The sequence below is a fragment of the Rana temporaria genome, assembly GCF_905171775.1.
Source record: "Rana temporaria chromosome 9 unlocalized genomic scaffold, aRanTem1.1 chr9z, whole genome shotgun sequence".
Lineage (NCBI taxonomy): Eukaryota > Metazoa > Chordata > Amphibia > Anura > Ranidae > Rana > Rana temporaria.
Window position 1 is genome coordinate 151,319 of NW_024404484.1, and position 23,504 is coordinate 174,822.

The window sequence follows — 23,504 nt, forward strand, 5'->3', positions numbered from 1 at the left end:
CCCACATGTAGGGGAAGAGCACCTGTCACCCTCACAGCGCCCTCTACAGGCAGGGACCCTTCATTCTAAACATAAAAATAACAGATTTGTGCAAAAAAACTATACGTGGCACTGAGGTCTTCGCCCCTCCCTCAATCTGCAGGAGGAGGAGTTTGTCCCCGCCCCTGAGGATCACAGCTCCAGCCCAGGAGAGAACCTTACAGATCTCAATCATTCATCTCTGTGAGGATCCGGGTCCTGGAGGGCGTGGCCTGTGTCCCTTCGGGGGCGGATCGTGGTCCGAAAGGCACATATACATGGGGGGGGGGGGGGGCAGATGGGGGCTGCACCCCCCAAAAATCACAGAGAACCCCGAAATCTCTTCCACCATCCCCTCCCCCAAGGACTCGTCGATCGTCATTCACTCCTCTGGAGACCAGCGGGGCCCTTTTCATGGAGGAGCCCACCAGAACCGGGGCCACCAAAATGTATCCGATCGATCAGATCACTGACAATGTACCGGAATGTATCCGATCGATCAGATCACTGACAATGTACCGGAATGTATCCGATCGATCAGATCACTGACACCGTACCGGAATGTATCCGATCGATCAGATCACTGACAATGTACCGCAATGTATCCGATCGATCAGATCGGTGACAATGTATCGATCTCCTCGATGGTAATGTTTCCTCCATGATCGGTGGTGAGATCTTCCTCATCATGCACAATGTTGGTCGGATTTCGGTGACAGCGCGATCCGCAGACAGTACAGGACTCCGCCTTCATCCATCAGAACCTCCTACGAGGATCAGATCACAGCGATCGATCTTCCATCACATTTGGCACAGACGTGTCTTCTACAACAAGAGGGATTTAGCGGCGGGCGGGCGTGCGGGACGCATCGCGCAGGGGCGGAGCTCCTGGCTGCAGGTTAGGGGTTTAGGTGCGGAGGGGTTTGGGTTTTATCGGGAGGTTCTGGAAAGCATTGAAGGTTCTGGTCGGGGGTTGGGGGGGCGGTCGGTGCGGGGGAGGGGAGGGGGGATTCACGCTTCTTGGTTGGCCAGAGCTTCGGCTTCCTGCAAAAGGAGAGAGAGAGAGAAAAATGCAATCAGAAAGAGGCGGGGCCATGGATTTATTTCTGGGAGGAGCAAAAATAAAAAGAGATACAACATGAAATTATTAATATTCAGGATATTTGGTGGTGACAGGAAGGAGGAGGAGTCAGAGAGCCCTGATCCCGAGAGCTTACAATCTAATACATTCATATCTATGGGGTGGGTGTATTCTGCTCTGCGCTGCCATCTTCTGGTCATTTCTCAGCACTAGAAAACAAAAAGTGTATTACAGGCCTACAACACACCTCCCAGCGCCAACACTGGATATACACTATTACAATAACCCAATAACAGATGACCGCAGATGACAGAGGATCTGTATCATACGGTGATGAGAGCAGCCGTTAAAAAAAATGGAGACATATTAAAAGAGATAAATATTATAAGGACATAAATGCACAAATAATAAAATCACAAACAGCGCTGATGGTGATAGTTCTGGTGTAGATGCCCAAAGCACCACGTCTACACTTCAATAAGACATGAAGGAAATCAGTGAGGTAGAAGCAAAGGGTCCAATTTAGGAAAGAACAGATAGTAAGCGCCTTCCACCCGAACTCCTCAAGAGACACCACGTGGGACACAATAAGCCCCCTCTGGGGTACGCACTCACCAAATAGTCAATAATACAGGGCGATGTATGTGTCACCACGTGGGACACAATAAGCCCCCTCTGGGGTACGCACTCACCAAATAGTCAATAATACAGGGCGATGTATGTGTCACCACGTGGGACACAATAAGCCCCCTCTGGGGTACGCACTCACCAAATAGTCAATAATACAGGGCGATGTATGTGTCACCACGTGGGACACAATAAGCCCCCTCTGGGGTACGCACTCACCAAATAGTCAATAATACAGGGCGATGTATGTGTCACCACGTGGGACACAATAAGCCCCCTCTGGGGTACGCACTCACCAAATAGTCAATAATACAGGGCGATGTATGTGTAACTCCAGACTGATAATGAACCTTCATGCAGGGGGATCAAACACGTCTGTGTGGGAACTCCAATCAAACCAGGAAAAAAGACAAAAGAAATGCCAGAGCATAATTCCGTTTTTTAACCCTTTCATGCCTAAGCCTATTAATGACATTTGGTGTTTACAAGTTAAAATCCATATTTTTGGCTAGAAAATTACTTAGAACCCCCAAACATTATATATATATTTTTAACAGAGAATCTAGAGAATAAAATGGCGATTGTTGCAATAGTTTATGTCATACGGTATTTGTGCGGCGGTGTTTTAAACACAACTTTTTGGGAAAAATTTACTTTCATGAATTTTAAAAAAATGAAAAAGTAAAATCAGCCCAATTTTTTTGCATAATGTGAAAGATGATGTTATGCCGAGTAAATAGATACCAAGCATGACACGCTTTATAATTGCACGCACTCGTGGAATGGCGACAAACTACGGTAACTAAAAATCTCCATAGGCGATGCTTTAATCTTTTTTTACGGTTACCAGGTTAGAGTTACAGAGTAGGCCTAGTGCTATAATTATTGCTCTCGCTCTGACGATCGCGGCGATACCTCACATGTGTTATTTGAACACCGTTTTCATATGCGGGCGCGACTTCCGTATGCGCTTTCTTTGCTGCGCAAGCTCGCGGGAAGGGGGGCGCTTTAAAAAAACATTTTTTTGTTTTCTTATTTATTTATTTAGTTTTTCTAATATTAAATATTTTTTTTTACATTTTGATCACTTTTATTGCTGTCACAAGGAATGTAAACATCCCTTGTGACAGCAATAGGTGGTGACAGGTACTCTTTATGGAGGGATCGGGGGTCTAAAAGACCTCCGAGCCCTCCTTTGCACTTTAAAGTATTCAGATCGCCGAAAACGGCGATTCTGAATACTGTGTACTTTTTTAAATCCGGCGCCATTGTCATCTGAGAAACCCGGAAGTGACGTCATGACGCCGCTTCCGTGGTTTCAATGCGGACACTGAATCAAAGCCGTTTACGGCTTTGTTTCAGAGCTCGCCGAGACGCTGGAGGCGCCGGATCGTGGATCGGGTCTCCCGGTGGGACGGGAGGCCCGGTCAGAGCGGCGAGAGGCGGCGGGAGGGGGGGGATGTCCCCTCCCACTCCTCCGGCATAACAACCGAGCGGCTTTTAGCCACATCGGTTGTTATGTTTGGAAAGCCGATCGCCCGCTCTAAACAACGGTACCGGGATGATGCCTGCGGCTGCAGGCATCATCCCGGTATAACCCCTGAAAGCCGAGGACGCATATATGCGATCCGTCGGCGTGAAAGGGTTAATGGATAAAAAGTAGCCCACAGATGCAAAAACCCCTTCAAACATTAAACGTACAGTGTATATAAATTAAAAGCGCATAATCACCAACTCCTCAATGATAGGAGAAGCGTCGCACTGGTCCTGGTTCAGTCTCATGGAGACTAGCAACTTCCGGTTCCAGCCGAGGCTCTGGTGGAGCGCAAACGTCACTTCCTGAGCGTCGTGAGAAGCCACGCCCTGACGCGTTTCGTCATAGGGCTTCGACAGAGGGCGTGGCCTCACGACGCTATCCACCAATCTTAAATATGCTGGCTTCTCAAAGACGCTCCAATCGCCGCAGAGAGGCGGGCGGGTAAAGGCACTTATCCCGCCCACCTGCTCGTAAACAACGGCGTATAGGGACGGATGGGAGATAGCCCCATACATCATACGTCCCATAGTGACGCATACCACGGCCGCACACGACGGCAACACGCAAAATGTCAGGGGACGTACGGAAATAGAAATGCAGCTAAACATAACGGTGAGCTGCAAAATCATTGCGAACACCACAATGTGACTCAGGAACATTACAATAATGACAAAAGTAAAAGACCTAATAACATGTAGCCACATACAATATAATCTAAAAACTATATAACTTCATCATACAATATAATATAAAAACTATATAACTTCATCATACAATATAATATAAAAACTATATAACTTCATCATACAATATAATCTAAAAACTATATAACTTCATCATACAATATAATATAAAAACTATATAACTTCATCATACAATATAATATAAAAACTATATAACTTCATCATAAAATTAATTGAATAAAAATTCATTACGTATGCATATCAGATACACATCAGGGGCCAGATTCACGTAGCGCAGTGGATCTATAGATCCGCTCGATCTACGTGAATTAAGATCCGCTCCCGCAAGTTTGCGAGGCAAGTGGGTAATTCACAAACCACTTCCCTCCAAACTTGCGGCGGCGGATCGTAAATCCCCTGGCGGAATTCAAATTCCGCGGCTAGGGGAGTGTCATATTTAAATCAGGCGCGTCCCCGCGCCGATTTAAATGTGCAGGCGCCGTCCGCGAAATTTCCCGGCGTGCATTGCTCCCACTGACGTCGCTAGGACGTCAGTGGTTGCGACGCGTACGTAAACTACGTAGTTCCGTATTCGAGAACGACTTACGGAAACGACGTAAAAAAATTCAAATTCGACGCGGGAACGACGGCCATACTTAACATTGGCTGCGCCTGCTTTTAGAAAGGGTAAGTATACGACGGGTACCGCGCTACGGAAACGACGTAAGAACACAGCGTCGGGTCCGCGTACGTTCGTGAATTTGCGTATCTCGCTGATTTACATATTATTCAGTGTAAATCAGCGGGAACGCCCCCGGCGCCATTTTTAAATTGGAAAATAAGATCCGACAGTGTAACACAGTCAGATCTTAGCCCTATCTATGCGTAACTGATTCCATGAACCAGGCGCATAGATAGGACCAGTGTAAGTCAGAGATACGATGGGGGATCTGTAGATATCAGGAGATAATACACCGGAGTATCTCTTTGTGAATCTGGCCCCACATCTATATATATACTTAAAAAGTATGCATTAACCACTTCCAGACCTGCGCACGACGATGTACGTCCTGTTTTTAAAGATGGATATCTCTGTAACGGCAGCAGCTGCTGTCACAACCGAGGTATCCATTTTTAGTGTGCGCAGTCTGGAATCCGATAATGGCGGTCTCCGCGGCGGATTCACCGCGAGATCGCCGCTACCGACGGCTTACCGGAGCCGTCGGTAGCGGCGGAGGCGATCGGATGCTGTCGGCAGCTGAGCGGGGACGAGACTGAAGGAAAAATCTCCTTCGCCCGTCCCCATAGCTCGGCTGGGCGGAAGTGACGTCAAAACGTCAGTCCCGCCCAGCCTCTTAAAGAGACAAATTTTTTTTTTTGGTCATTTGAAAAAATGACATTTTTTTATTTATTTTTTATTTTTTGCATTTAAGCCCAAATATGAGATCTGAGGTCTTTTTGACCCCAGATCTCATATTTAAGAGGACCTGTCATGCTTTTTTCTACTACAAGGGATGTTTACATTCCTTGTAATAGGAATAAAAGTGATCAAATTATTATTTATTTATTTTTTCAGCGTAAAAAATAATAAAATAAATAAAAATAAATAAGAAAACAAAAAAAAATTTTTTTAAAGCGCCCCGTCCCGACGAGCTCGCGCGCAGAAGCAAACGCATACGCGAGTAGCGCCCGCATATGAAAACGGTGTTCAAATCACACAAGTGAGGTATCGCCGCGATCGTTAGAGCGAGAGCAATAATTATAGCCCTAGAGCTACTCTGTAGCTCAAAAAATGCAACCTCTAGAATTTTTTAAACATCGCCTATCGAGATTTTTAAGGGTAAAAGTTTGACGCCATGCCACGAGCGGGCGCAATTTTTAACCACTTCCCGACGGCCGTACGACTATATACAGCCGCCGGGTGGCTCTACTTCTCTGGGAGGCCGTGTTTTTACGGCCGCCCCTTTTCGCGTTCCCCGCGCGCGCTCCCGAGCGCGCAGCGGGGAACTGCTGTGCTGGCCGTGTCCCTTGGACACAGCCAGTCACAGATCGCCGTGAACGGCCAATCGGAGCGGCCGTTTCCTAGGCGATCTGTGCGGCCAATGAGAGATGATCTCATATGTTTACATATGAGATCATCTCTCATTCCCGGCTCTAGCAGACAGCGGTGCTGTCAGGGGAGAGAGGAGACGGATCTGTGTCTCTTGTACATAGAGACACAGATCGGTCCCCTCCCCCAGTCACCCCCCTTCCCCACACAGTTAGAACACTAATTAGGATACACATTTAACCCCTTCCTCACCCCCTAGTGTTAACCCCTTCCCTGCCAGTCACATTTATACAGTAATTAGTGCTTATTTATAGCACTGATTGCAGTATAAATGTGAATGGCGCCAAAAATGTGTCAAAAGTGTCCGATGTGTCCGCCATAACGTCGCAGTCCCAATAAAAATCGCAGATCGCCGCCATTTCTAGTAAAAAAAAAAAAATAATAATAATAATTCTGTCCCTTATTTTGTAGGCGCTATAACTTTTGCGCAAACCAGTCGCTTATTGCGATTTTTTTTTTTTTTTTTTTACTAAAAATATGTAGAATACGTATCGGCCTAGACTGAGGATAAAAAAAAAACGTAAAAAAAAAAAAATTGAGCTATTTATTATAGCAACAAGTAAAAATATTTTTTTTTTTTCAAAATTGTCGCTCTATTTTTGTTTATAGCGCAAAAAATAAAAACCGCAGAGGTGATCAAATACCACCAAAAGAAAGCTCTATTTGTGGGGAAAAAAGGACGTTAATTTTGTTTTCGAGCCACGTCTCACGACCGCGCAATTGTCAGTTAAAGCGACGCAGTGCCGAATCGCAAAAAGTCCTCTGGTCAGGAAGGGGTTTAAGTGCCCAGTAAGGAAGTGGTTAAGCGTGACATGTTGGGCATCATTTTACTCGGCATAACATTATCTTTCAAAATATATAAAAAAATTGGGCCAAATTTATCGTTGTCTTATTTTTTAATTCAAAAAAGTGAATTTTTTCCAAAAAAAGTGCGCTTGTAAGACCGCTGCGCAAATACGGTGTGACAAAAAGAATTGGAATGACCACTATTTTATTCTCTAGGGTGTTAGAAAAAAAAATATATATAATGTTTGGGGGTTTTAAGTAATTTTCTAGCAGAAAAAACTGTTTTAGTCTTGCAAACACCGAATGTGAAAAACACCTAAGGTCTGGAAGTGGTTAATAAAGAATAAAATATGCATTAGCAGAAACAGTTTACAAGATCTGGGTAACTCAATAATAAACAGTAGTCCCATTACAGCTATATTTGACATATTGCGAAATGATAAATAAACCACAGCCCAAATCATCTGTGGGCTACTTTTTATCCATTAAAAAACGGAATTATGCTATGGCATTTCTTTTGTCTTGTTTCCTGGTTTGATTGGGAGTTCCCACACAGACGTGTTTGATCCCCCTGCATGAAGGTTCATTATCAGTCTGGAGTTACACATACATCGCCCTGTATTATTTACTGTTTGGTGAGTGCGTACCCCAGAGGGGGCTTATTGTGTCCCACGTGGTGTCTCTTGAGGAGTTCGGGTGGAAGGCGCTTACTAATGCCTCGTTTCCACTGAGCGGATCGGTTCGGTACGGTTCGGTTCGGTACGCTATTTTGGGTGTTTCCACTACGAAAGTGTGCCATTAAACCGAACCGTACCGGACCATTCTGGGTCCTGCTTCAGATGTGGGGCCATAGGAAATGGAACGGTTCCATTAGGGGAGGAGATGCAATACATTCCACTGATTGGTGGACGTGCTAGGCATTTTTTCTAAATCCTGAATGGTCCCCGACGGTCCGATTTGCAGTGGAAACGCTCACGAGAATAGACCGGTCCATTCTAAACCGCTCCATTCTTACTGACCCGAACCGTTCCGTGCAGTGGAAACAAGGCATATCTGTTCTTTCCTAAATTGGACCACACTCTTTTTGGACCCTTTGCTTCTACCATACTGATTTTCTTCATGCCTCATTGAAGTGTAGACGTGGTGCTTTGGGCATCTACACCAGAACTGTCACCATCAGCGCTGTTTGTGATTTTATTATTTGTGCATTTATGTCCTTATAATATTTATCTCTTTTAACATTTCTCAGCACTGCAGCTCTGTTGCGCACACCTGTCCTCATTAGTGACCCTCAAACTCGTCATCCCTCCGATCGTTTCATCAGACCGATCGCGGCCATTTCTCCCCTCCCCGGGGATCGGACATACAAAGGTGGGTGTGGCCCTGGGGGGGGCGATAAGCTTTCTGATATTCTGCCATCTTGGCACTCTGAGGTCTGGATACGCCCAGATCTGCGATTATCGTGATTTCAGACGCACACACCCGGCTTTATTAGAAGTCACACAATGGCGGCTTTCATTGGGTCACTTATCACCCCGAGACCTTCCTACAAGATGATCACATGACTGGGGGGGGGGCATTTATAGAGACCGGCATGTCATAGATCCGAAGATGGGCGGAGCTTACCCCTCCCTCTGGATCCACAGGAAGTCTGGACCTCCCATCCCCCCCCCCCGGTGATCTGACGTGCTGGTTCCATGTATCATGGAAGTTCCAGCGCATGCGCGAACTGATGCGCTGAGATGGTTCCAGCCATCGGGAAAGTTCCTTCAAGCACTGCGCAGGTGCAAACTTGCTGACGGAACGGCGGCCGGCATCCAGGGCGACGTGGATTGTGAGGTAAGTGGCCAGTCGGCCTCACGTCCTCGCTGCGCTCGGATGGCTCGCTTCGCTCGCTCGGCCTCCTGGCTCTTTTTTTAACATCCTCCAATCCACGGGAATGTTAAAGAATGAGCCTGGATGCCGGGCGAGGTTCGGGGATTTCCGTCGGGAAGCTTGCTCCTGCGCAGTCAGTGGAGGAACTTCCCCCATAGGGGAACATTCAGGACAAGTCACCGGCACAATCCTTCGTATTCTATGGGAGAGACCCAAGCGGCATCACGGGCGAGATCACACTGGTGCGGGTCAGGAACGCTCCATCGCATGCACAATGACACGCCGGGACGCGCACGCTCCATCACATGCACAATGACGGGCCGGGACGCGCACGCTCCATCGCATGCACAATGACACGCCGGGACGCGCACGCTCCATCACATGCACAATGACGGGCCGGGACGCGCACGCTCCATCGCATGCACAATGACACGCCGGGACGCGCACGCTCCATCACATGCACAATGACGGGCCGGGACGCGCACGCTCCATCGCATGCACAATGACACGCCGGGACGCGCACGCTCCATCACATGCACAATGACGGGCCGGGACGCGCACGCTCCATCGCATGCACAATGACACGCCGGGACGCGCACGCTCCATCGCATGCACAATGACGCGCCGGGACGCGCACGCTCCATCACATGCACAATGACGCACCGGGACGCACACGCTCCATCGCATGCACAATGATGCGCCGGGACGCGCACGCTCCATCGCATGCACAATGACGCACCGGGACGCACACGCTCCATCGCATGCACAATGACGCGCCGGGACGCGCACGCTCCATCACATGCACAATGACGCACCGGGACGCACACGCTCCATCGCATGCACAATGACGCGCCGGGACGCGCACGCTCCATCACATGCACAATGACGCGCCGGGACGCGCACGCTCCATCACATGCACAATGACGCACCGGGACGCACACGCTCCATCGCATGCACAATGACGCGCCGGGACGCGCACGCTCCATCACATGCACAATGACGCGCCGGGACGCACATGCACAATGACGCGCGGGGACACGCACGCTCTATCACATGCACAATGACGCGCCGGGACGCACATGCACACTGGGACACGCACGCTCCATCGCATGCACAATGACGCACCGGGACGCACACGCTCCATCGCATGCACAATGACGCACCGGGACGCACACGCTCCATCGCATGCACAATGACGCGCCGGGACGCGAACGCTCCATCACATGCACAATGACGCACCGGGACGCACACGCTCCATCACATGCACAATGACGCACCGGGACGCACACGCTCCATCGCATGCACAATGACGCGCCGGGACGCACATGCACACTGGGACACGCACGCTCCATCGCATGCACAATGACGCGCCGGGACGCACATGCACACTGGGACACGCACGCTCCATCGCATGCACAATGACGCGCCGGGACGCGCACGCTCCATCACATGCACAATGACGCACCGGGACGCGCACGCTCCATCACATGCACAATGACGCGCCGGGACGCACATGCACAATGGCACACTGGGACACGCACGCTCCATCACATGCACAATGACGCGCCGGGACGCACATGCACAATGGCACACTGGGACACGCACGCTCCATCACATGCACAATGACGCGCCAGGACGCGCACGCTCCATCACATGCACAATGACGCACCGGGACGCACACGCTCCATCGCATGCACAATGACGCGCCGGGACGCGCACGCTCCATCGCATGCACAATGACGCACCGGGACGCACACGCTCCATCGCATGCACAATGACCCGCCGGGACGCACATGCACAATGGCACACTGGGACACGCACGCTCCATCGCATGCACAATGACGCGCCGGGACGCGCACACACAATGGCACACTGGGACGCGCACGCTCCATCACATGCACAATGACACGCCCTGGACGCGCACGCTCCATCACATGCACAATGATGCGCTGGGACGCCCACGCTCCATCACGTGCGCAAGTGTGAGCCGAGCCTAAATATTCCGGCAACATATAAAGTAGGACACATAAAAGCGTCTCTCCAGATAATGGAGAAATAATCCAGGAATCGCTCACACAACATCTCATATCTCTATAGAAGGATTATATCCCCTCCCCTCCCCCTCTCCCGGTGACAGATCACACACATTATCTTCCATAGGACACAATTATCCGACACGTTTCTCGGGTCAAAGTCCACTTCTTCAGGACGGCCTCGCACCTCAATAAGGGGTGAAGGAGTGCGGCACGGATCGGAGTCAGGATTTCGCGCGCACACCGGTTGTAGCTCAGTTTGTGGGCGGGGCCTGTGTGTTGGGAGGCGGTCCTAGCACACTATGGCGGGCACTGATGGATTTTCTATAAATCTTACAAAGTTTGGTTGCAGCAACAGATAATCCGCTCCTCAGTGCCGGGATCGGTAACCCATCGATCATCCAATCCCGGCTTCCCTCTGAATCCCCCCCACCCCCCGAGCTTCATAGAGATTCTCAGGAGAGGAATCTTCACCTTCTATATAGTGGGGAATGGATAGATTGTAAGCTCCTGTGGTGAGAAAACCCGGAATGTCCTCACCTTGGATCCGGGAGGCGGAGTCAGTCCCAGAAATCTGTACAGATTGTTATTCTCCTTGGCTTCAAAGAAGGCGTCAAAGTCCTGAGAGGAGGGAGAGAGGAGGTCACATGTGCAGGATATATGCCCCTCCCCCCATATATATACCCCTCCCCCTTATATACCCCTCCCCCCATATATATACCCCTCCCCCCATATATACCCCTCCCCCATATATATTATATATACCCCTCCCCCCATATATATTATATATACCTCCCCCCATATATACCCCTCCCCCATATATATTATATATACCCCTCCCCTCATATATACCCCTCCCCCCATATATAATATATACCCCCCCACATATACCCCTCCCCCCACATATACCCCTCCCCCATATATATTATATATACCCCTCCCCCCATATATATTATATATACCTCCCCCCATATACCCCTCCCCCCACATATACCCCTCCCCCATATATATTATATATACCCCCTCCCCCCATATATACCCCTCCCCTCATATATACCCCTCCCCTCATATATACCCCCCCATTTATACCCCTCCCCCATATATACCCCTCCCCTCATATATACCCCTCCCCCCATTTATACCCCTCCCCCATATATACCCCTCCCCTCATATATACCCCTCCCCCATATATACCCCTCCCCCCATATATACCCCTCCCCCATATATACCCCTCCCCTCATATATACCCCTCCCCCCCATTTATACCCCTCCCCCATATATACCCCTCCCCTCATATATACCCCTCCCCCCATTTATACCCCTCCCCCCATTTATACCCCTCCCCCATATATACCCCTCCCCCATATAAACCTTCCCCCCATATATACCCTTCCCCCCATATATACCCTTCCCCCCATATATACCCCCCATATATATTATATATACCCCTCCCCCATATATACCCCTCCCCCCATATATACCCCTCCCCCATATATACCCCTCCCCTCATATATACCCCTCCCCCCCATTTATACCCCTCCCCCATATATACCCCTCCCCTCATATATACCCCTCCCCCCATTTATACCCCTCCCCCATATATACCCCTCCCCCATATAAACCTTCCCCCCATATATACCCTTCCCCCCATATATACCCTTCCCCCCATATATACCCCCCATATATATTATATATACCCCTCCCCCCATATGTATTATATATACCCCCCACCATATATATTATATACCCCCCATATGTATTATATATACCCCCCATATATATATTATTTATACCCCCCCAAATATATTATATATACCCCCCCATATATATTCCCCCCATATATATTATATATACCCCCCCCATATACAGTGATGTAGGTTGGATACTCCTGACCCCTGCACTCTGTGTTGTAGGTCACATAGTTTTGATCCCTGGACTCTATACAGGTAATGGGGGCCCTTATGTTGGACCCCCGATCCCCCCAGATAGAGGAATGAGGAGAGCGTCTTACCCCCAGGTACCGCTCATCACAGAAGATCTGGGGGGGGAGGGGAACCCCGCTGGCCGGCCGGAAGTTTTCCGGAACATTCTCCCTCATCCACTTGCGGTTCTCCTCGTTGGCGGCGATGTCCTTCTCCTCGTGAGGGATCTTCAGAGAGTCCAAGATGGAGAACAACGTCTGCTGGTTCTTCTTCAACTGAAACAAGAGAAATCCCGTCATTGCCGGCTCCGCCCACCGCCACTGTGACATCATCACAGGAAGAGACGGACCTCCCCCGCTTACACAGTCTATAAATATCTAATCGCCGCCTACAATTCCCGGGATGATCCCATCGATGGGCTCAGGATATAGAAACTTTGGGGTGGATTCAGCGAGCAATTACGCCTGTGTATCCATAGATATCCATAGATACGCCGCGTAATCGCTAAGTAGCGCCGGCGTATCGACTTTCTGTATTCAGGAAGCTCGATACGCCGTCTGTAGCCTAAGAGACCACTGGCATAAGTCTCTCTTAGGGTGCATTCTGACGCTGGCCGCTAGGTGGCGCACCCGTAGTTGTCAGCGTAGAATATGCAAATTGCATACTCACGCCGATTCACAACCGTACGCACGGCCGGCGCTCGTTTTTTACGTCGTTTTCGCCGTAAGGCTGCTCCTGCTATTAGGAGGCGCAGCCAATGGTAAGTATGGACGTTGTTCCCGCTTTCGCGATTTTCAAAATTTGCGTAACTCATTCGTGAATGGCGCTGGACGCCATTTACGTTCGCTTCGAAGCCAACGACGTCCTTGCGACGTCATTTACCGCAATGCCCGTCGGGGAAATTTTTCCCAACGGAGCATGCGCAGTACGTTCGGCGCTGGAACGCGCCCAATTTAAATGATCCACGCCCCCTACCGGATCATTTAAATTACGCGCGCTTACGCCGGCCCCTTTTACGAAACGCCGCCGCAAATTACGGAGCAAATGCTTCGTGAATGAAGCGTAGCTCCAGTAATATACGGAGGCGTAGCGTAAAAAACGGTACGCTGCGCCGCCTGGAATAGAGAAGTCTCTCCCTGCGGGGTGGAGGGGGAGGGGGGGAGTCATATTTGTGTTGCACGGCTCATTTCCCTTATTTGGAGAAGAATTCCCCCCCCTCCCCTCCCCCTCCTCACCGACTCCGAGCCATAGACACTCCACCACCAAATATGGAGAAGTGACAGTTCCCCCCCCCAGAGACAGCGAAGGGTTAACTCTTCAGCTCAGACAAAAATTACAGGAAAGTTATGTAGTCCAATTAGAATCAGATCCATCCTGGGACCCCACACTGAGCCACGGGGCCCCTGCACTGAACCACGGGCCCCCATCAGACCATGACACCCTACACTGAGCCACGGGGCCCCTATCCGACCATGACACCCCACACTGAACCACGGGCCCCCATCAGACCATGACACCCCGCACTGAGCCACGGGGCCCCTATCAGACCATGACACCCTACACTGAGCTACGGGCCCCTATCAGACCATGACACCCTACACTGAGCCACGGGGCCCCTATCAGACCATGACACCCGGCACTGAGCTACGGGGCCCCTATCAGACCATGACACCCCACACTGAGCCACGGGGCCCCTATCAGAACATGACACCCTGCACTGAGCTACGGGGCCCCTATCAGACCATGACACCCTACACTGAGCTACGGGGCCCCTATCAGACCATGACACCCCACACTGAGCCACGGGGCCCCTATCCGACCATGACACCCTACACTGAGCTACGGGGCCCCTATCAGACCATGACCATCTACACTGAGCCACGGGGCCCCTATCAGACCACGACACCCTACACTGAGCTACGGGGGCCCCTATCAGACCACGACACCCTACACTGAGCTACGGGGCCCCTATCAGAACATGACACCCCTCACTGAGCTACGGGGCCCCTATCAGAACATGACACCCCACACTGAGCTACGGGGCCCCTATCAGACCATGACACCCCACACTGAACCACGGGCCCCTATCAGACCATGACACCCTACACTGAGCCACGGGGCCCCTATCAGACCATGACCATCTACACTGAGCTACGGGGCCCCTATCAGACCATGACACCCTACACTGAGCTACGGGGCCCCTATCAGACCATGACACCCCACACTGAGCCACGGGGCCCCCTATCAGACCATGACACCCCACAATGAGCCACGGGGCCCCTATCAGACCATGACACCCTACACTGAGCTACGGGGCCCCTATCAGACCATGACACCCCACACTGAGCTATGGGGCCCCTATCAGAACATGACACCCTACACTGAGCTACGGGGCCCCTATCAGACCATGACACCCCACACTGAGCTACGGGGCCCCTATCAGACTATGACACCCCACACTGAGCTACGGGGCCCCTGCACTGAACCATGGGCCCCTATCAGACCATGACACCCTGCACAGAGCCACGGGGGTTACTGCACTGAGCAACGGGGCCCCTATCAGACCATGAAACCCCACACTGAGCTGTGAGAGCCCCTCCAGGCCATGGAACCTCACACTAAGTCATGGGACCCCGCAGTACACATGGAGGTCACTCTGGTCCTCTTTATTCTAAACACAAAGCAACAATCTGAATCATTATAAATCCTTCCAATCAGTGTGGTGAGAAAATCCCCGGTAACCAACCACTGCCCCCCATCCACCAATCCAACCACTGCCCCCCATCCACCAATCCAATCCAACCACTGTTCTCCATCCACCAATCCAATCCAACCACTGCCCCCCATCCACCAATCCAACCACTGCCCCCCATCCACCAATCCAATCCAACCACTGCCCCCCATCCACCAATCCAATCCAACCACTGCCCCCCATCCACCAATCCAACCACTGCCCCCCATCCACCAATCCAATCCAACCACTGTTCTCCATCCACCAATCCAATCCAACCACTGTTCTCCATCCACCAATCCAATCCAACCACTGTTCTCCCTCCACCAATCCAATCCAACCACTGTTCTCCATCCACCAATCTAATCCAACCACTGTTCTCCATCCACCAATCCAACCACTGCCCCCCATCCACCAATCCAACCACTGTCCCCCATCCACCAATCCAACCACTGTCCCCCATCCACCAATCCAATCCAACCACTGCCCCCCATCCACCAATCCAATCCAACCACTGTTCTCCATCCACCAATCCAATCCAACCACTGTTCTCCCTCCACCAATCCAACCACTGTTCCCCCTCCACCAATCCAATCCAACCACTGTTCTCCATCCACCAATCCAACCACTGTTCCCCATCCATCAATCCAACCACTGTTCCCCATCCACCAATCCAATCACTGCCCCCCATCCACCAATCTAATCAAACCACTGTTCCCCATCCACCAATCTAATCCAACCACTGTTCCCCATTCACCAATCCAACCACTGTTCCCCATCCACCAATCCAATCCAACCACTGTTCCCCATCCACCAATCCAACCACTGTTCTCCATCCACCAATCCAATCCAAACACTGTTCTCCCTCCACCAATCCAATCCAACCACTGTTCCCCATCCACCAATCCAACCACTGTTCTCCCTCCACCAACCCAATCCAAACACTGTTCTCCCTCCACCAATCCAACCCAACCACTGTTCTCCATCCACCAATCCAATCCAACCACTGTTCCCCATTCACCAATCCAACCACTGTTCTCCATCCACCAATCCAACCCAACCACTGTTCTCCATCCACCAATCCAATCCAACCACTGTTCCCCATCCACCAATCCAATCCAACCACTGTTCCCCATTCACCAATCCAACCACTGTTCTCCATCCACCAATCCAATCCAACCACTGTTCCCCATTCACCAATCCAACCAAGGTTCTCCATCCACCAATCCAATCCAACCACTGTTCTCCATCCACCAATCCAATCCAACCACTGCCCCCCATCCACCAATCCAATCCAACCACTGCCCCCCATCCACCAACCCAACCACTGTTCTCCATCCACCAATCCAACCCAACCATTGTTCTCCCTCCACCAATCCAACCCAACCCCTGTTCTCCATCCACCAATCCAATCCAACCCCTGTTCTCCCTCCACCAATCCAATCCAACCACTGTTCTCCCTCCACCAATCTAACCCAACCACTGTTCTCCCTCCACCAATCCAATCCAACCACTGTTCCCCATTCACCAGTCCAACCACTGTTCCCCATCCACCAACCCAACCACTGTCCCCCATCCACCAATCCAATCCAACCACTGTTCTCCCTCCACCAATACAATCCAACCACTGTTCTCCATCCACCAATCCAATCCAACCACTGCCCCCATCCACCAATCCAACCACTGTCCCCATCCACCAATCCAATCCAAACACTGTTCTCCACCAATCCAATCCAACCACTGTTCTCCCTCCACCAATCCAATCCAACCACTGTCCCCCATCCACCAACCCAATCCAACCACTGTTCTCCCTCCACCAACCCAATCCAACCACTGTTCTCCATCCACCAATCCAATACAACCACTGTTCTCCCTCCACCAATCCAATCCAACCACTGTTCTCCCTCCACCAACCCAATCCAACCACTGTTCTCCATCCACCAATCCAATACAACCACTGTTCTCCCTCCACCAATCCAATCCAACCACTGTTCTCCCTCCACCAATCCAATCCAACCACTGTTCTCCCTCCACCAATCCAATCCAACCACTGTTCTCCATCCACCAATCCAATCCAACCACTGTTCTCCATCCACCAATACAATCCAACCACTGTTCTCCATCCACCAATCCAATCCAACCACTGTTTCCCATCCACCAATCCAACCACTGCCCCCCATCCACCAATCCAATCCAACCACTGCCCCCCATCCACCAATCCAATCCAACCACTGTTCCCCATCCACCAATCCAATCCAACCACTGTTCTCCATCCACCAATCCAACCACTGTTCTCCATCCACCAATCCAATCCAACCACTGTTCTCCATCCACCAATCCAATCCAACCACTGTTCTCCATCCACCAACCCAATCCAACCACTGTTCTCCCTCCACCAATCTAATCCAACCACTGTTCCCCATCCACCAATCTAATCCAACCACTGTTCTCCCTCCACCAATCCAACCACTGTTCTCCATCCACCAATCCAATCCAAACACTGTTCTCCATCCACCAATCCAATCCAACCACTGTTATTCTCCATCCACCAACCCAATCCAACCACTGTTATTCTCCCTCCACCAATCTAATCCAACCACTGTTCTCCCTCCACCAATCTAATCCAACCACTGTTCCCCATTCACCAATCCAATCCAACCACTGTTCTCCCTCCACCAATCCAATCCAACCACTGTTCCCCATCCACCAATCCAATCCAACCTCGTTCTCCCATCCACCAATCCAATCCAACCACTGTTCCCCATCCACCTATCCAATCCAACCACTGCCCCCATCCACCAATCCAACCACTGTTCTCCCTCCACCAACCCAATCCAACCACTGTTCTCCCTCCACCAATCTAATCCAACCACTGTTCTCCCTCCACCAATCTAATCCAACCACTGTTCTCCCTCCACCAATCTAATCCAACCACTGTTCCCCATTCACCAATCCAATCCAACCACTGTTCTCCCTCCACCAATCCAATCCAACCACTGTTCTCCATCCACCAATCCAATCCAACCACTGTTCCCCATCCACCTACCCAATCCAACCACTGTTCCCCATCCACCAATCCAATCCAACCACTGTTCTCCATCCACCAACCCAACCACTGTTCTCCATCCACCAATCCAATCCAACCACTGTTCTCCCTCCACCAATCCAATCCAACCACTGTTCTCCCTCCACCAATCCAATCCAACCACTGTTCTCCCTCCACCAATCCAATCCAACCACTGTTCTCCATCCACCAATCCAATCCAACCACTGTTCTCCCTCCACCAATCCAATCCAACCACTGTTCTCCATCCACCAATCCAATCCAACCACTGTTCTCCATCCACCAATCCAATCCAACCACTGTTCTCCCTCCACCAATCCAATCCAACCACTGTTCTCCCTCCACCAATCCAATCCAACCACTGTTCCCCATTCACCAATCCAATCCAACCACTGTTCTCCATCCACCAATCCAATCCAACCACTGTTCCCCATCCACCAATCCAACCACTGTTCTCCCTCCACCAATCCAATCCAACCACTGTTCTCCATCCACCAATCCAATCCAACCACTGTCCCCCATCCAGCAATCCAACCACTGTTCTCCCTCCACCAATCTAATCCAACCACTGTTCTCCCTCCACCAATCCAATCCAACCACTGTTCTCCATCCACCAATCCAATCCAACCACTGCCCCCCATCCACCAATCCAACCACTGTTCTCCCTCCACCAATCCAACCACTGTTCTCCATTCACCAATCCAATCCAACCACTGTTCCCCATCCACCAATCCAACCACTGTTCCCCATCCACCAACCCAATCCAACCACTGTTCTCCATTCACCAATCCAATCCAACCACTGTTCTCCATCCACCAATCCAATCCAACCACTGTTCTCCCTCCACCAATCCAATCCAACCACTGTTCTCCCTCCACCAATCCAATCCAACCACTGTTCTCCCTCCACCAATCCAATCCAACCACTGTTCCCCATCCACCAATCCAATCCAACCACTGTTCTCCCTCCACCAATCCAATCCAACCACTGTTCCCCATCCACCAATCCAACCACTGTTCCCCATCCACCAACCCAATCCAACCACTGTTCTCCATTCACCAATCCAATCCAACCACTGTTCCCCATCCACCAACCCAATCCAACCACTGTTCTCCATCCACCAATCCAATCCAACCACTGTTCTCCCTCCACCAATCTAATCCAACCACTGTTCTCCATCCACCAATCCAATCCAACCACTGTTCTCCCTCCACCAATCTAATCCAACCACTGTTCCCCATTCACCAATCCAATCCAACCACTGTTCCCCATCCACCAATCCAATCCAACCACTGCCCCCCATCCACCAACCCAACCACTGTTCTCCATCCACCAATCCAATCCAACCACTGTTCTCCATCCACCAATCCAATCCAACCACTGTTCTCCCTTCACCAATCCAATCCAACCACTGTTCTCCCTCCACCAATCCAATCCAACCACTGTTCTCCATCCACCAATCCAATCCAACCACTGTTCTCCATCCACCAATCCAATCCAACCACTGTTCTCCCTCCACCAATCCAATCCAACCACTATTCTCCCTCCACCAATCCAATCCAACCACTGTCCCCATCCACCAATCCAATCCAACCACTGTTCTCCATCCACCAATCCAATCCAACCACTGTTCTCCCTCCACCAATCCAATCCAACCACTGTTCTCCATCCACCAATCCAATCCACCCACTGTCCCCATCCACCAATCCAATCCAACCACTGTTCTCCATCCACCAATCCAATCCAACCACTGTTCTCCATCCACCAATCCAATCCAACCACTGTCCCCCATCCACCAATCCAATCCAACCACTGTTCTCCCTCCACCAATCCAATCCAACCACTATTCTCCCTCCACCAATCCAATCCAACCACTGTTCTCCATCCACCAATCCAATCCAACCACTGTCCCCATCCACCAATCCAATCCAACCACTGTTCTCCATCCACCAATCCAATCCAACCACTGTCCCCCATCCACCAATCCAATCCAACCACTGTTCTCCATCCACCAATCCAATCCAACCACTGTTCTCCATCCACCAATCCAATCCAACCACTGTTCTCCCTCCACCAATCCAATCCAACCACTGTTCTCCATCCACCAACCCAACCACTGTTCTCCATCCACCAATCCAATCCAACCACTGTTCTCCCTCCACCAATCCAATCCAACCACTGTTCTCCCTCCACCAATCCAATCCAACCACTGTTCTCCCTCCACCAATCCAACCACTGTTCTCCCTCCACCAATCCAATCCAACCACTGTTCTCCATCCACCAATCCAATCCAACCACTGTTCTCCATCCACCAATCCAATCCAACCACTGTTCTCCCTCCACCAATCCAATCCACCCACTGTTCTCCATCCACCAATCCAATCCAACCACTGTTCCCCATCCACCAATCCAATCCAACCACTGTTATTCTCCATCCACCAACCCAATCCAACCACTGTTATTCTCCCTCCACCAATCTAATCCAACCACTGTTCTCCCTCCACCAATCTAATCCAACCACTGTTCCCCATTCACCAATCCAATCCAACCACTGTTCCCCATTCACCAATCCAATCCAACCTCTTTCTCCCATCCACCAATCCAATCCAACCACTGTTCCCCATCCACCTATCCAATCCAACCACTGCCCCCATCCACCAATCCAACCACTGTTCTCCCTCCACCAACCCAATCCAACCACTGTTCTCCCTCCACCAATCTAATCCAACCACTGTTCTCCCTCCACCAATCTAATCCAACCACTGTTCTCCCTCCACCAATCTAATCCAACCACTGTTCCCCATTCACCAATCCAATCCAACCACTGTTCTCCATCCACCAATCCAATCCAACCACTGTTCTCCATCCACCAATCCAATCCAACCACTGTTCCCCATCCACCTACCCAATCCAACCACTGTTCCCCATCCACCAATCCAATCCAACCACTGTTCTCCATCCACCAACCCAACCACTGTTCTCCATCCACCAATCCAATCCAACCACTGTTCTCCCTCCACCAATCCAATCCAACCACTGTTCTCCCTCCACCAATCCAATCCAACCACTGTTCTCCCTCCACCAATCCAATCCAACCACTGTTCTCCCTCCACCAATCCAATCCAACCACTGTTCTCCATCCACCAATCCAATCCAACCACTGTTCTCCCTCCACCAATCCAATCCAACCACTGTTCTCCATCCACCAATCCAATCCAACCACTGTTCTCCATCCACCAATCCAATCCAACCACTGTTCTCCCTCCACCAATCCAATCCAACCACTGTTCTCCCTCCACCAATCCAATCCAACCACTGTTCCCCATTCACCAATCCAATCCAACCACTGTTCTCCATCCACCAATCCAATCCAACCACTGTTCCCCATCCACCAATCCAACCACTGTTCTCCCTCCACCAATCCAATCCAACCACTGTTCTCCATCCACCAATCCAATCCAACCACTGTCCCCCATCCAGCAATCCAACCACTGTTCTCCCTCCACCAATCTAATCCAACCACTGTTCTCCCTCCACCAATCCAATCCAACCACTGTTCTCCATCCACCAATCCAATCCAACCACTGCCCCCCATCCACCAATCCAACCACTGTTCTCCCTCCACCAATCCAACCACTGTTCTCCATTCACCAATCCAATCCAACCACTGTTCCCCATCCACCAATCCAACCACTGTTCCCCATCCACCAACCCAATCCAACCACTGTTCTCCATTCACCAATCCAATCCAACCACTGTTCTCCATCCACCAATCCAATCCAACCACTGTTCTCCCTCCACCAATCCAATCCAACCACTGTTCTCCCTCCACCAATCCAATCCAACCACTGTTCTCCCTCCACCAATCCAACCACTGTTCCCCATCCACCAATCCAATCCAACCACTGTTCTCCCTCCACCAATCCAATCCAACCACTGTTCCCCATCCACCAATCCAACCACTGTTCCCCATCCACCAACCCAATCCAACCACTGTTCTCCATTCACCAATCCAATCCAACCACTGTTCCCCATCCACCAACCCAATCCAACCACTGTTCTCCATCCACCAATCCAATCCAACCACTGTTCTCCCTCCACCAATCTAATCCAACCACTGTTCTCCATCCACCAATCCAATCCAACCACTGTTCTCCCTCCACCAATCTAATCCAACCACTGTTCCCCATTCACCAATCCAATCCAACCACTGTTCCCCATCCACCAATCCAATCCAACCACTGCCCCCATCCACCAACCCAACCACTGTTCTCCATCCACCAATCCAATCCAACCACTGTTCTCCATCCACCAATCCAATCCAACCACTGTTCTCCATCCACCAATCCAATCCAACCACTGTTCTCCCTCCACCAATCCAATCCAACCACTGTTCTCCCTCCACCAATCCAATCCAACCACTGTCCCCATCCACCAATCCAATCCAACCACTGTTCTCCATCCACCAATCCAATCCAACCACTGTTCTCCCTCCACCAATCCAATCCAACCACTGTTCTCCATCCACCAATCCAATCCACCCACTGTCCCCATCCACCAATCCAATCCAACCACTGTTCTCCATCCACCAATCCAATCCAACCACTGTCCCCCATCCACCAATCCAATCCAACCACTGTTCTCCCTCCACCAATCCAATCCAACCACTATTCTCCCTCCACCAATCCAATCCAACCACTGTTCTCCATCCACCAATCCAATCCAACCACTGTCCCCATCCACCAATCCAATCCAACCACTGTTCTCCATCCACCAATCCAATCCAACCACTGTCCCCCATCCACCAATCCAATCCAACCACTGTTCTCCATCCACCAATCCAATCCAACCACTGTTCTCCATCCACCAATCCAATCCAACCACTGTTCTCCCTCCACCAATCCAATCCAACCACTGTTCTCCATCCACCAACCCAACCACTGTTCTCCATCCACCAATCCAATCCAACCACTGTTCTCCCTCCACCAATCCAATCCAACCACTGTTCTCCCTCCACCAATCCAATCCAACCACTGT

General features: G+C 50.7%; 1 protein-coding gene across 1 annotated transcript in view; it reads right to left on the bottom strand.

The window, feature by feature from the left end:
- Nucleotides 1-493: 493 nt before the first annotated feature.
- Nucleotides 494-23,504, bottom strand: part of LOC120921962 — a 47,829-nt gene continuing 24,818 nt past the window's right edge. Inside the window, exons 3-5 of the mRNA XM_040334475.1 lie at nt 12,762-12,947; nt 11,291-11,371; nt 494-1,062 (exon numbers count right to left, since the gene is read on the bottom strand). Of these exons, the coding sequence (XP_040190409.1) occupies nt 1,030-1,062; nt 11,291-11,371; nt 12,762-12,947 (300 nt within the window). The 3' untranslated portion in view covers nt 494-1,029. The remainder of the gene's footprint in view (nt 1,063-11,290; nt 11,372-12,761; nt 12,948-23,504) is intronic.